Here is a 14,839-nt window from a genome sequence, read left to right on the forward strand (position 1 = left end):
AGCAGTGTGATTGCACCCTGTGCATCTTTAACGTGACAAACTAAAGACAAACAGCACATCGATGCAGCTTCAGGTATCGGACCCCGCTCCCCGGTTATTGACTGACTAATAGCATCGATTCTGCGGCTCAGGTCCTTCAGTGTTTGTCTCTCAGCCATCACAGGGCTCGCTCTGAAGGTCCATTAAACGTCTGCTTCAGCCCACTCGTCCTCGTCTTTCTCTGAACACGAGGAATTATTCTTAGCACAAAGCAGAAATGACATTTGGAGTTCTTATAACAGAGTCCGGCGAGACCTGCTGCACAGCATTAAATCTTTGTAGTCCTCGTTAGTGTGTGTGCACGTTTCTGCAGCCGTAATGAGGACAGATGTGCAGGTGACTGTGCAGGTGAGCGTTTACAGCCCTGCTAAAGAGGAAACAGGAAGTCGTTTGAACCAGAACGTCCTGGTTCACTCTGTGATCTCCACAGATGAGAGCTCAGGACGTCGCTGTGCTGATGTGGACGCTGTATTAACGAACAACACTGGCACCAGTTCATTTCATGCCCTACTTCTTCCTGCGTCTGTGTTTGTGCATGAGCCACAAACACAGACGCACACGTTTGTGAAGGTGTAGACTTGTGGCTGTCCTCCCTCCATGTCCTCAGTGAACGTCAGCGTTGGTCATGTGATTGATGGAGGGCTGCTGTTGCCATTTGGTACCAATAAATAAAACTAAAGCTCAGATGAGAGACGTAGTGGTTTCGCCATAAGCAGGTGGCAGCAGGTGATGTGGTGGTGGGGCTGTCACAAGAAGGTCCAGGTTCTCCTCTGACTTCCTCCCACAGTCCAAACACGCAGTTAGTGGGGTTCGGTCAGCTGGTGATTCCAGATGTGAACGTCGTCTCTCTGTGTTAACCATGCGTCGGGTTGGCCACCTGTCCAGGTGTAGGGATATGTCCCAGTCCCTCCACGACCCCGACACAGGATAGATGAACTGGTCAGAGGATAGAGCTGGTTTGAATGGGAGACCTTCCTGGAGTAAAACGTCTGTTTCCCGCTGACAGCATTAAGTGAGAGAAATGTTTTTTAACACGTTTGTGTTTTCAGGGAACAGAACGAAGCAGCAAATGAAATAAATGTCAAACGCTAATGGAAGCAGAGTGGCACGTTTTAACACCAGCAAACACTCGAGCAGAATGAAGGAAACATAGAGCTGCTCGGCGCTTCCAGCGCCACACATGCAGGCGCACTCGTTCTCACCTTCCTCAGAAACACGTTTGCTCATCACTGCTGCATTACTCTCACCTGCTCACACCTGGACCACACGCTGAGCTTCAGTCGGCTCGCTGCTCGAGAATCTCCCGCCTTGTGAAAATATGTGAGTTTGTTTCATCATGAGCGAGTTTTTGTGCATAACTGTTGACTCCAAGTTTGTCTTTGCTGCACTCGTTGAAGCCTCCGCCTCTGCAGTCTTTACACACATAAAATATTTCATTTGTTGAAATGTGTTTCAGACTCACATGTGCTTTTTGGAAACCGAATTTCCCAGAGGAACCCACCCGAGGGATTAATAAAGTTTTATCTTATCCTCTTACATGTTCTCATAATTTTATAGGACGAAGCTTTTATCAGTCACTGCATTCAGCGACAGGTGTGCTCGTAGCTCAGACTCACAGCTGCTGCTAGCTCCTCAGATCTCGACTCCAAAAACAGGAGCTCAAACTGTCCCACTGTCATCCTGGAATATGGACCGACTCTGGGATCAGGAATTCCTCCCTTCTGCTGCCTGCTCCTAAGAATGGGATGATCCAGAATCTGTTTCTTCGTGAACTTCAATGGCTGCTCAGCGTCGCTTCATGTCCACTGCTGCCGTGTTGCCGCTGTCCGATCGTCCAGCTCCACAAAAGAAAGCCAGCAGCAGCTCTGTGCCATGGGCTCGCCGGGCACCGTGCAGTGATTGGACGATTCTGTGCGCCATCTTCTTCTTCTCAGAGAAATCACCTTGACGCTGGGAAACACCCAGCTGTCACAGCTGCGGATAGAACTGCTCCCACAGCAGGATGAAACTGAACGGGTGTGACTCCCTCCAGCACTGAGCTCAAACTTGCTCCTGAACTTCAGAGCTGGAATCAGAGCTGAGCATGAAGGGCTGAGCATGAAGGGCTGAGCATGAAGGGCTGAGCATGAAGGGCTGGCTCCGCTCCACCATCCACCCACTTCATTCACAACACGTTTCTCTGAAGTTTGTGTTTCGATAAATGAACGAACGAGAGAAACCGTCGGAGTTAATGGGAACGATGAATAGACCAGCTTTCGTGCAGTGCTCTTCACTCATGTGAAGTGTTTCCCCGAGTGCAGCCCTCACTCCTCCACTGCTAAAAGCTCTGCTGTCACAAACCTGCAGCCCAGCAGGGGGCGCCCTCACAGAAACCTCCACATGATTCGTGCAGGCTTTGAATCTGATATCAGGCTGACAGGAACCAATCAATGGGGCTGCAGGGTGTTGGTTTGAAGACGCTGCTGATGCGATACTGCATGTCTGTTTACCGAGCTGAAGTTTGTCTGCTTTGCTGCCAGGAGAGAAGACGATGGCGATCTGAGGTGCTGAGAAGGACCCAGTGAAGCAGAGATCCCACAGTCATATTTAGGCTCCTGCAGGTCGTTGGAGTGGACAGTTCAGCTCATCGGTTTGTCTTTGAAAGTAAACATTCTTCAGACTGAAAACAACTGTTTCCTCCTCAGAGATGCCTTTCCCATCCTGGTCCCCGCTCTTCCTCCTCTTCCTGACTCCAAAGGCGTGGAGCTACGAGGCCCCTGAAGACAAACAGGACGTGTTTGCCAGAACGGCGTGTCCTGCCTTCCTGACCTTCACCAACGCGGCCTACCTGTCAGGAGTCACCGTGGAGCTGCCCTGCCTCTGCAAACCAGAGCAGGTACGCGAGTAGCTAACATCTGTTTTCTACAGCACACCTGGGTGTCAGGTATCTGAGACACTGTCGTCTTTATAATATCCAGTTAGTGTTGGTTTAGTTGAGTTTTAGTCTGTGATTGTAGGAGGGCGCATGCTGGAGGTGAGCTTCCTGTTTTACAGTGAAAACAGTTTCTGACTCTGAGACATTCGATGCCTTAAACATTAACTGCGATGACGAATGCCACCAACCTTTATTTTGTTCCTGTTGGTTTTCCATCTGTACAAATCAAACGTCTAGATTTCATTTACGACTTTATGGTTGTAACTGTATCAGGACGCCCCTCCCCCTCGCCGGTGGCCATCCGAGGATAACCGTGGCGTCCGGCACACCTCACCGGGAGGCGCTCACTGTGGAGGAGTAGCGGCTCTAGCCGGAGCGTCTATTTAAGAACCTCTTCCAACTGTGCAGATGAAAAAGGTTCAAATATCGGTTTCAGGTCCAGGCGGTCGTCTGGTTTTTCCGGAAACATCTGGAACGATCAGAGGACGCCAAAGCGCTGACTGATCACCACGGCAACCACCTGCTCGATCCCAGCCAGGTCCCTCACAGCGGAGACCTGCGGAGTCGCTTCTCCATCCGACTCTTCAGCCTGCTGATCTTCAGAGCTGGGCCCGACGACGCAGGCATCTACATCTGTGGCTCCGCCCACAAAGACTTCTTCTATGGTTACGACCTGGACGTCCAGGAGGCTGCCACGCTCAGCTTCACCAGCAGGTGCGCTGAGTACATGCTGCATTCATGACGACCACGAACCTGCTTGTTTAAGCTTCATAATCAATCGATGTTTAAGAAGTAACAATGATGTTTGCAGACTCGCGTCAGAGGCTGGCGACGGGAAACGGGACCAGAGCGCCGACCTCAGCGCTCCGTACCGCCTCTTCACCAGCTTCCAGCCGTGGTCCGTGTGCAACCGCTGCGGCGTGCCGGGCGAGCAGGTCCGAGCCGGGCTCTGCTACATACGCTCCCGCTTCCTGAACGTGCGCTACAGGCGGGCCAATCAGACGGTCGTTTCTTGCGGCTCGGGGGCGGTGCCAAGAGCCTTTGGTTTAAAGCAAAGCAGAGTCGCGGCAAAGCTGGAGGTCAGAAGCTGTCATGTGACGTGTCCGTCCCAGGCCCCGCCCTCCAAACTGCTCGGTCTGATGTCTCTCTTTGGGTCCAGGTGAGCGTGTGACGCCCGTCCAGCACCACGCCTGTCACTGCGCACGATTACAGACTTCCTGTTACTCAGGACGTCAGAGGTCAGCAGAGGTCAAATCAGCAGCTTGATGTCTCTCAGGTTGGACGTCCCCCGATCTTCAGGGGTCAAAGTGTCTTTCAGTAATTTTTACTTTTAGTTATTCTAATTTTTTTTATTTAGAAAGATGGGCATTAATGAATATTCTAACAAATGTAAATGTGCCAGATTACAGCCAGATTACAGCTGGATTACAGCCAGATTACAGCCAGATTACAGCCGGATTACAGCCAGATTACAGCCAGATTACAGCCGGATTACAGCCGGATTACAGCTGGATTACAGCCAGATTACAGCCGGATTACAGCCAGATTACAGCCGGATTACAGCCGGATTACAGCCGGATTACAGCCGGATTACAGCCAGATTACAGCCAGATTACAGCCGGATTACAGCCGGATTACAGCCAGATTACAGCTGGATTACAGCCAGATTACAGCCTCGGGCTAATTTCCATCTGCAGACCCTCTGCAGGCTGGTGTTACACACACACTAGCAAAAACATACGGAGACATATTTACAGGTCATGTGACGAGGACAAAAACCGTGATCACATTATACTAGAACGATGACAAGAAGAGTCACAGAGGACAGAGATCAATAACAGAAACATCAGTTGTGTTGCACATGACCGTCCTGATACTGCACTGACCTATTACACTAACAGTTGTTTCCCTTTGTGTTACACTAACTCTTTCACTATGACAGAGCATCTGTGCAGATGCAGATCCTCTCACAGTGGGTCAGTCACACTGCTACACTTTAATAAAATCACTCACTGGTGCCAGACCGTGTAAGACTTTGTACACTAGACGGGCAGACTTAAATAATTTGAAATTAGTAAAATTTAGAAACTTGTATTTATCTAAACTTTGACAAAATGGCCTGGTAAATGGCAAAGGTGATATGAAAAAGGCTTACTAGCATACTTTGGCCCAACAGCAGCAGACCTCGTATAATACAGTATTCAGTATGAGGCTGTGTCATCGAGTGCAGGAATCGCTGCTGTGTCTGTGGATGTGTCTCAAGCTGTGTTTACATTTCACACAGTGAACACTTCAGCCTGCTGACCTCGGTGTTCACCACGGACCTGCAGACAAACACTGAAGATGATCCACAGCCCGTCTCAATCAGTCTGATTGTCAGCAGAAACATTTACAGATCAATAATCCTCCTCTCTGAAGATTAAACGCCTTCCCAGCTGTGTGACCATCGCTGTGATGGTGAACCCGTCTGCTGCACCTCACGGGGGTCATGGTTTTATTTTGTTATTGAAACTAAAACTCAGAGACGCATCCGTGTGTGGACGTCTGACATTTATTTAGTTATTCATGCTGAACTCTGGTGTCATGACACAGTCTCTTCACTCTCACCTGTTTCCTGTCGGTCATGCTATTCTTCTGTACGTGTCACTTCCTGTCATGTCCTGGCTTGGAGTCAGCCCCCTGTGTAGATGTAGTCTTTGTGTTTGTCTTCTCTTTGTTCCTGTGCAGTTTTTTCCTTTTTGTGTTTTGTGCCAGTAAAGTTTTGTTTGTGGTGACCCTCGCGCGCTCTCGCCTGTCGTCTCCGACACGTGGACACGTGGTCGCCCTGCTTGGAACCACAGAGTCCGAATGTCTCCGTGAATCATCTCTGAGATTGTGTCCTGAAGATTTCCTGCGGTGCTCTCTGCTGTTGAATCCAGATGTTTCACCTCTGGGTTTTTCTGTGTCACAGTTCTGCCTCACTGCCAACCGGGCTACCTCTGTACTACCTGACCCATCCCGACGGGCAGGTGCTCACCCTGGGCTGTCCCGGGGCGCGCCCTGACATGGCGGTCGCCTGGGACCGAGGGAACGAACCCATCTACAGGTCTGAGCACTCTTCAGGCGCAGACCTCAGACTGCTCATAGACACCGGGCACCACCTGCTGTTCCAGCCGGCTCAAACGCAGGACTCAGGTATGAACAGCGCCCTCATCAGGTGGTCTCATCTCATTGGTGGAGGATCCCAGACCTTTACTCGAGATGTCTCTTTGTGAATAACTCTGAGATAACTCTTTACACTCGGGGTCTTCTCCACCCTTTTCCGGACTTTATGGTGGCAGCAGGTGAAGCTGTGAAGCTAACCCTGGAGAATCCTGGGGATCCCAGACCTGCCACCTAATCTGTGCACGTCTGGGGTCTCCTCCCTGTACAGGAAGTGCCTCACCCAGGCAGGAAGTGTGGTGGGTGGTCACTGCCCACAGTAGGGGTCATAGGTGAGGAAGGGCACGCAGACGTACCTGATGCTCCGTCTGAAGTCAGTGTTTGGCTTCAGATTTTTTATTTAGACTCTGGATCATATTTCAGTTCAGCGGTGACGATGATGATGATGATGATCTCTGTGCTGCTCAGTTTGCTGAGGTGTCTTTACACTTGCAGGTGTGTATTACTGCTGGCTGCACGGGCGCCGGGCAGCAGAGATCCACCTCCTCGTGCACCCCCACTTTGGCAGCCAGTCGCTTCTGTCGCATCCCGACTTTCCGGCCGCCGTGCAGACCGTGCTGGGATCGTATGCCGCCATGACGACTGCGTTTTTCCTGCTGATGCTGGGCCGAGCTGTGCTGAGACACCGCAGAGAGCGAGGCCACGTGGACTGAAGGCAGCGAGGGTTAGACTGTGTGTGGCCACGTGTCCGATCCTGCTGTGATCACATCCTCATTAAAACTCTGACTTTATTACGCTGACATAAAAAAGTTCTCTGCAGGAATCCCTGTTTGAACCAAACACATGTTTGAAGTGACGGGTGAGTGAAAATGAGTCTGACGGGCTTTAAGATCCAGGGGGCGCCACCGCTGATTTAACCTGACGTGGCTGCTCTGGAACTCAAACCACAGACTGTGTGAACCACTTTATCACAGAGCCACTGACACCAGCCATAGTCTAAAGGTGCTGTTTGCTCTTGCAGACAGTCTGAATGTGTTTGAATATGTTCAGGTGTTCAAACACATCATTACCAGTGTGAGTCCGACAGTAAATCGCCGGGTCGGTCAGTGCGTAACATCTGCTGGATTCCAGCTTCTCTGTGAAGCAGAAGTCCATCAAACGATGTGGACGAGGATAAATAAAATCCCTCTTCTCTCCCTCACGGTCCGCTTTCATTGGACTGGATTGGAGGCTGTTGCCATGGTGAATCTCTGATGTCTTTCTGCTTATTAGCTCAGGGTGCAGGCATTCAGAGTGAAACTGAGTTTTCAGTGTGAGAAACGCTGGTTGGAGTTCAGAGTTAGACTCCAGAGTGGATATTTGGAGGTAATTTGTCGTTTTCAGCGTTGTGCAGTCTGTGGAGTGCAATCAGTGTTGATGAAAGTGAAGATTCAATATTCATTCATCCCTGAGGAAATTATGGAGCCACAGATGCTGCGAGACTGTAACAGCCAGTTACATATATAAGAAGATGGCTCTAAATACGAAGAACTCAGGAGTTAAAAATGGACTGTACCCTAAAACTCTGTTGACCCTCGTTGTTGTTCTTTCTGTCTGACGCATTGTTCTCTGGTCTCGTCTCTGAGTTTAAAAGGATCTCTGGGTCAATTTGAGGTCCTGGGTGTCATGTGACACCTGTGACATCACTGTCATGAAGGTGCCGGACCAGCAGGAGGAGGCGGAGACTTCAGGGCGAGGAGGCGGAGATGACCCTGCTCCTGTGTTCCCATCGCCGTGGGCCTAGCTTAGCTGCTGGTGCCAGTAGGATCAGTCAGGTGACGAGGCTAAACAGTCAAACGCCGCCGTCAGGTATTAACAGACTCTTGCGTTGAGACTTTGTGTGTGGTTGAGTTTGGGTGACAGCATTACCTTACCTGTGTGGCCGAGCTGTCACCTGTCTCAAAAACCAGAGGTGAGATGAGGTGGGGCAGGTCCTGGAGGCTGGAAGCAGCAGGGGTCAGGGCATGCTGCTCCCTCGTGCCTCTCAGTGCCCTAGCTTCCTGCTGGGTAGTGCAGCAGGATGAGGAGGACTGTGGTTGAATCACCAGCGGACCCTTCATGTCGTGTCTCCCAGGAGCAACTCAGCTGTTGCAGCAGGAAATGCCAAATAGCCTTGAAGCCCCCGGGGCTCACAGAGGGCTTCTGCAGGAATCCAGATGTTTAAACTGAGAATGCCACAGTTTTAAGAAGAATATGAGCTCGATGTGTAGAAGACGATGTGATGCACCAGTGAAACAAAGAGAACTGATTTTCTGTCTTTATGATTCATGTAACTACAGTCCAGCGATAGGAGCGCCTGTGTGCTGCCATCTTTGTCACAGCGGACGCCACAGCTTCACTGTTCCCGGATCAGTCTCGAGGGACCAGCGTCTCCTCTGGGATCCAACCAGGATCTTTGGCTATTTAAGTGAATCTGAGGCAACATTGAGATCTTCTGCCCCTGTGATGTAATACACACTGGAGGAGGAAGTGCACTGATTAACCCAATCGTCACAGAATCTCTGGTGATCTGTGACGCTTCCTCGTCTCTTTAGGAACGTGTCGGACATGATCCGGTGTTTGGTTGGATGATCAATAAGGATGGCTGCATTATTAAACACATACTTGTTGCCTGGAAACAGGCTTCTGTGTAAAAGTGGTGGATCTTCAGTAAGACTCTCACCCTTCATCTGACCTCTGAGGGTGGTGCTGTGTCTCAGGCCTGAACTCTAACCAGGGTTTCACTGCTGAGATGGAGGTGTGTGAACTTATGGTGGAGCGGACATGACAGATGGCCTTACACTGCCACCTACAGGTGTGTGTGTGCTTTACAGGGTGAGCCTGGACGACCTTTGGCCCACTGAAGCAGCTGCTTGAACCAAAACACACAAACACGATCTGTTCGACTCATCGCTGTAGGTTACAGACACCCACAAAATATAACTTTATTAAAAACATGCAGAAAATTCACATTTTCACACACGCAGGGTGATGCTGCCACCTAGTGACAGAAATATTTTATCACATACTCCTGACCACGCTGCTGCTTTCCTCTCTCACACACACACACACACACACACACACACACACACACACACACACACACACACACACACACACACACACACTCTCACACACATGAGTGTGATTTATCCCCTTGTTATATCATAAAGGTGTAATGTAGACGATGCATACAGTCCCCAGTTGTAGTGTAAACTGTTTGGGAAAAGGCTTCGCTCTGAAGTGGCTGGCGGTTAACGCCCCCTGGATACTGCACAAAGCAGTGCTGCCTGCTGATTGGTCAGCTTGGTCTGTCCACCTGAGGAAAACTGAAACACAGCAGGGACAGTGTTGGACTTTCAGTCCACTTAGCTCAAACAGGCTCTGCTCCACACGCCTTCCTCTGCTTTACGAACATGGTGGCTGACAGGTGGATTTACCTGTTTCAGTAAGTGGACAGGACCTGCAGCCAGGGTCAGTATGTAGGTGTGGCATGTGATCACACACCAACCAACCCGTGGAAGTCTGTAGATCGAACATTAACCATGTTGGTCAGCTGACCAATCAGCCGTCTGGGTAATCCAGTTGGGATTAGCCGAAAAGTTAGCTAATGCTATTAAACCAGCATGAGTAGCCTGCATGTGCTAACAGAGTCGATCATGTGACTGTGACTGCACACAGTAGCTGAATAACAGAATTTCCTTCATTTTTGTGACTCAGAGTTTCATCTTAAAACATTTTCTGTTGTAAAATTCAACTTTATACAACTGTGATTATCTTTTACAATGAAAGTGTTTCATTAAACTGACACATATTTGCCAGTACTTGTATATTTTTGATGTATCTGTCCCAAACTACAGATCCTTTTGGACCAGTCAGAATTTAAGGTTTTTATCTTTGATAGTGTTTCGCAATTTTTCATGTGCAGTGACAATAAAGAGGGAGTCTGCTCCATTTCAGCGATATTCTTGTTCAAACATTCAGTGTGTCAGAAAATGAGCTGAAAGTGATTCGATGAACCATTTTTCAAAGAATACGAATGTTTCTGCCTCCCAGTACACACACCTATGGTTCCAGTCTGAAACAACGACCTCGCCTCGTTCTCCAGTTATTCACACACCTGAAATAAATCACCAATATGATGAGTACAAATATGTTACTGTATGAAAACATTCAGATTTAATAAACCAAAGATTTGCAGAACAGAGGAGACGTCTTGAAAACAATGATCAGAGTCACGTGTATCCATGTCGAAGCTTTCAGTCTCCTGTCTTTAGAAAATGAACTTTACTTTTACACTGAAGTGACTGTTGTTGCCTTCTCACTAAAACTCAGTGGACTCTGGAACCACAGGAGCATTATTACTGTGGTGATATGGTACTACAAGGTCATTAAGATAAGATGGGGCCTGATTATTTAAGACCTTGTATGTGAGGAGCAGCATTTTGAATTCTGGATTTAACAGGAAGCCAAAACAGGAGAAATATGCTCTCTCTTTCTAGTCCCTGTCAGGACTCTTGCTGCAGCATTTTGGATTAGCTGAAGGCTTTTCAGTGAGTTTAAGGACTTCCTGATAATAATGAATTACAGTCGTCCAGCCTGGAAGTAATAAATGCATGAACTAGTTTTTCACTCTGAGACAGGATATTTCTAATTTTAGAGATGTTGCACAAATGGAAGAAAGCAGTCTTACATATTTGTTTAATATGTGCGCTGAAGGACATATCCTGGTCAAAAATGACTCCAAGGTTCCTCACAGCGTTACTGGAGGCCAAGGTAATGCCATCCAGAGGAAGAATCTGGTTAGATACCATATTTCTAAGCTTTTCAGGGCCGAGTACAATAACCTCAGTTTGATCTGAATGAAGAAGCAGAAAGTTAGTGGCCATCCAGGTCTTTACGTCTTTAAGACATTCCTGCAGTTTAACTCATTGGTGTGTGTTATCTGGCTTCATGGACAGATAGAGCTGGGTGTCATCTGCATAGCAGTGAAAATGTATGCTATGTCTTCTAATGATGCTGCCTAGGGGAAGCATGTATAATGTAAACAGAATTGGTCCTAGCACTGAACCCTGTGGAACTCCATAATTAACCTCAGTGTGTGAAGAGGACTCTCCATTTACATGCACAAACTGGAGTCTATTAGATAGATATGATACAAACCACTGCAGCACAGTACCTGTAATACCTACAGCATGTTCTAATCGCTCTAATAGGATATTATGGTCAACAGTATCGAATGCTGCACTAAGGTCAAGAAGGACAAGCACAGAGATGAGTCCACTGTCAGAGGCCATAAGAAGATCATTTGTAACCTTCACTAAAGCTGTTTCTGTGCTGTGATGAGCTCTGAAACCTGACTGAAACTCTTCAAATAAACCATTCCTCTGCAGATGATCTGTTAGCTGTTTGACAACTACTCTTTCAAGGATGTTTGATATAAAGGAAGGTTGGAGATTGGCCTATAATTAGCTAAGACTGCTGGGTCTAGAGATGCTTTTTGAGTAAAGGTTTAACTGCAGCCACCTTGAAGGCCTGTGGTACATAGCCGATTATTAGAGATAGGTTGATCAGATTTAAGATCGAAGCATTAATTAATGGCAGGACTTCTTTGAGCAGTTTTGTAGGAATGGGGTCTAAAAGACACGTTGATGGTTTGGAGGAAGTAATTATTGAAGTTAACTCAGAAAGATCATCCATCCAGTTCAGGGCTACTTCGGTGGTTTACCCTGTCTCAGCTGTTGCAGGGCACACCTGTACAGGTCATCGACACAGAGACACATTCACACATTCACACTGCAGCCAGTTCAGTCTCATCAGTCAGCAAACATGTCTGGACTGCGGCAGGAAGCAGATCATGAACAGATTGTCTTTTTGTGACGCATGTTTGATGAACATGAAGGGTGAAGTCAAGATTCCTCTCACGATTCATCATCTGCACATTTATTGGATTCATCGAGCAGCTCAGTCTAAGATATCAAAAATACATGAAAAGCGATTTTCAAAATAAAATGTGAGTTCATGTTTTTTACAGGCTGCATGAGAAATGATGATTTCCGTGTGAGAGAACATTTTACATTGTTATGACTTTACATTCATCTGTACAGTGAGACGGGTTATTACAGCATGTTGTTGCTGTCAGAGCCGTGAAGCCTTCAGAGCTCATCATTTATCTGATAAAGCAGGAAGTTAAAGAAAGTGACGATACACCGCTGCGTTGACACGTACCGAGTACTTTACTGTCACTGTGAAAGAACAAGAACAGGTTACATGACAGAAAAGTCCCAAACCAGGGAAATATGCCAGCATCCATATGCCCAGTGCCTTCTGCTTACTGCCCCCAAAATTTACACAGACAACATCTTATGTACTCCAGAGCTCCCGCTGCGTGTACTTCCTGTTCCATAGGGGGCGCTGTCAAGCTGCAAAACCACACAAACTCCAACAGGTTCATATTTTTCAGCGTGGTTTTGATAGAAGCGGTCGGACGAGTTCCAGCCTTGGATTTTTCACAAGCGTCTGTTTCCCACCGGGGAGCATGAAGTCCCACAGTGGACGTTCTGGAGTATTCACGAGTTACCCCACAACTTATCTCCAAAGACACGAGACTAAACGTTACATTAGAGATGAATGTTGCTCCTAAAATAACATCAAATATGCAGAAAGTAGCGACAGAGGAAACGCTGCTCCACACGTCATTTAAAAATGTATTTATAATAATCAGTTTGTAGCTGCACCAGATTTGAACGAGCTGCTTCACTCTGTGATCTCTGGTCGCTCTGCAGACCTTCATCTGCTGCTCAATCTGCTGCTTGCAGCCTGTATGAGCTGCAGGTACCTGTGTGCGCATATACACCTGTTACAAGGTGCTGTGCTGCTGCCTGTGGTCAGCAGGGGGCAGCATAGCCTCACAGATCAGAGCAGATGTAGCAGCGCTCCTGCAGTCGGTGACCAGAAAACCTCATTTCAACACCAGCTTAGAGTGACACGGGGACACGTCACAGCCCGCCTCCTCAGGATTTGATCGATAGCCTGTGTATTGATGTTTGGTGCTCCCAGAGGGCCGAGCCCCTGAAGGGTCAGAGGTCACAGCTCGCTGCCTCCTAATTGGATTTTTTACACCTTCATAAAAACGTCAGATGTTTTTCTGAAGACGAGCACACGTTTGTTCAACCTCCACCCAGAGAAGCCCCCCTCCCCACCCGCTCTGTGTGTGTTACCTGCCTGATTTCTTTCTATATTTAAAAACTCCAGGTGTATTTGAAGCTCTCTCCCAAAGCTGGCGTCAGTAATAATGGGAGCAGCTGCTCCCTCGGAGAGCTTCGTCCTGCACGCGGCTGAAACAGTCCCGGGGAAACTTCTGCGTTTCACGTGGAGGAGAAACGGCGTGCCAGTCACAAGAGCACTGCGCCTGTTTTTCTGGCTCCTTGTTTAATAAAACTCTTTGTGTGTTTTTAATTCGCATGGTCTCAGACAAAATGTGTGTGTGTGTGGATAACAGCAAATACTGAAATACATTTGTTGCACGCAGCAGTGAATTTTGGTCACTCAAATTTTGCTTTTCTTGCTCAAAATAAATGTTTCCTCAAAATGCAACACTTGCACCTGCAAAAGTTTTTTACGTGCGCTCAAATTGTTTTTACGCGCGCTCAGAATAGTGGCACAAAAACAACGCCATACAGGTGGTCTCGCTCTGCGCTGCAGGCGCTCAGGCCGAGCTGCACTCCAGCATCGTCTTGAAGGCCTTCCTGAAGTTGTCGTCCAGGAAGGCGTAGAGGAACGGGTTGAGGCAAGAGTTGGCGTAGCTCAGGCTGGTGATGAAGTAGGAGATCATGATGACCAGGGGCGTGGTCCTCAGGTCCGTGGTCAGCGCTATGATGGTGCTGAGGTGGAACGGCGTCCAGCAGAACAGGCACACGGCCAGGACGACGAAGACCATGACGGTGACCCTCTTCTTGGCCTTGTCCAGTGCCTTGGCGTTGCTGTTGAGCCGCATGTTCCTCAGCCTGTACAGCATCATGGTGTATAGGATGCAGAAGGTGGAGACGGGGATGGCGAAGCCGAGGATGAGCGTGTAGATGCGGCTGGTTTTGAACCACAGGGGCTCGGGGCTCGGGAAGCTGAGCACGCAGGTTTTCCTGCCATCGGCCGGGTCCACGTAGACGCCGGCAAACACCGTGAAGGGCATGACGATGAGGATGACGAGGACCCACACGCACAGCGAGATGATCTTGGCCGCTCGGTAGGTGCGGTAAGGCATGCGCTTGGATCTCACGGTCGACAGGACGACCAGGTAGCGGTCGATGCTCATCACGGTCAGGAAGTAGATGCTGGAGAAGATGTTGTAGTGGTCGATGCTCAGGATCACCTTACAGAGGACCTCCCCGAAGGGCCAGTAGTTGAGCAGATGTTCGGCGATGCTGATGGGCAGCACCAGAGTGAACAGGTCGTCCGCGATGGCCAAGTTCAGGATGAACATGTTGGTGACCGTTTTCATTTTGGGCGCTTTGAGGATCATGTAGATGACGGCGGTGTTTCCCGTCAGCCCCACGGCACAGATCACGGAGTAGATGACGGGCAGGATGACGTAAAGGTCAGCGAAGAAGGTGGGGGTGCAGTTCGGGTCAGAGCGGTTTCCCGTGGGCGAGTACAGCAGCACCGAGTCGTTACAGAGCGGGGGCGGCGCGCCCGGGACCGACACGTTCTCCATGTTTCAAGATGACGTGA

At 48.8% G+C, this 14,839-nt stretch overlaps 2 protein-coding genes across 2 annotated transcripts in view; one reads left to right on the forward strand and one right to left on the reverse strand.

Annotated features, from left to right (window-relative positions):
* The first annotated feature begins 847 nt into the window (after positions 1-847).
* Positions 848-9,251, forward strand: LOC146493955 (Ig-like V-type domain-containing protein FAM187A). The gene is made up of 5 exons (XM_085146708.1): positions 848-2,914; positions 3,390-3,667; positions 3,765-4,112; positions 5,904-6,127; positions 6,590-9,251. The coding sequence occupies exons 1-5, from the start codon at positions 2,726-2,728 to the stop codon at positions 6,805-6,807; spliced, it is 1,257 nt and encodes a 418-aa protein (XP_085002834.1). The 5' UTR covers positions 848-2,725; the 3' UTR covers positions 6,808-9,251.
* A 1,432-nt stretch (positions 9,252-10,683) lies between these two features.
* npbwr2b (neuropeptides B/W receptor 2b) overlaps positions 10,684-14,839 on the reverse strand; it is a 4,683-nt gene continuing 527 nt past the window's right edge. The window contains exon 2 of the mRNA XM_085146709.1: positions 10,684-14,839. This exon is cut by the window's right edge and continues 180 nt beyond it. Coding sequence (XP_085002835.1) covers positions 13,821-14,822 — 1,002 coding nt within the window. The 5' untranslated portion in view covers positions 14,823-14,839 and the 3' untranslated portion in view covers positions 10,684-13,820.

Source organism: Neolamprologus multifasciatus, chromosome 20 (assembly GCF_963576455.1).
Source record: "Neolamprologus multifasciatus chromosome 20, fNeoMul1.2, whole genome shotgun sequence".
Taxonomy (NCBI): domain Eukaryota; kingdom Metazoa; phylum Chordata; class Actinopteri; order Cichliformes; family Cichlidae; genus Neolamprologus; species Neolamprologus multifasciatus.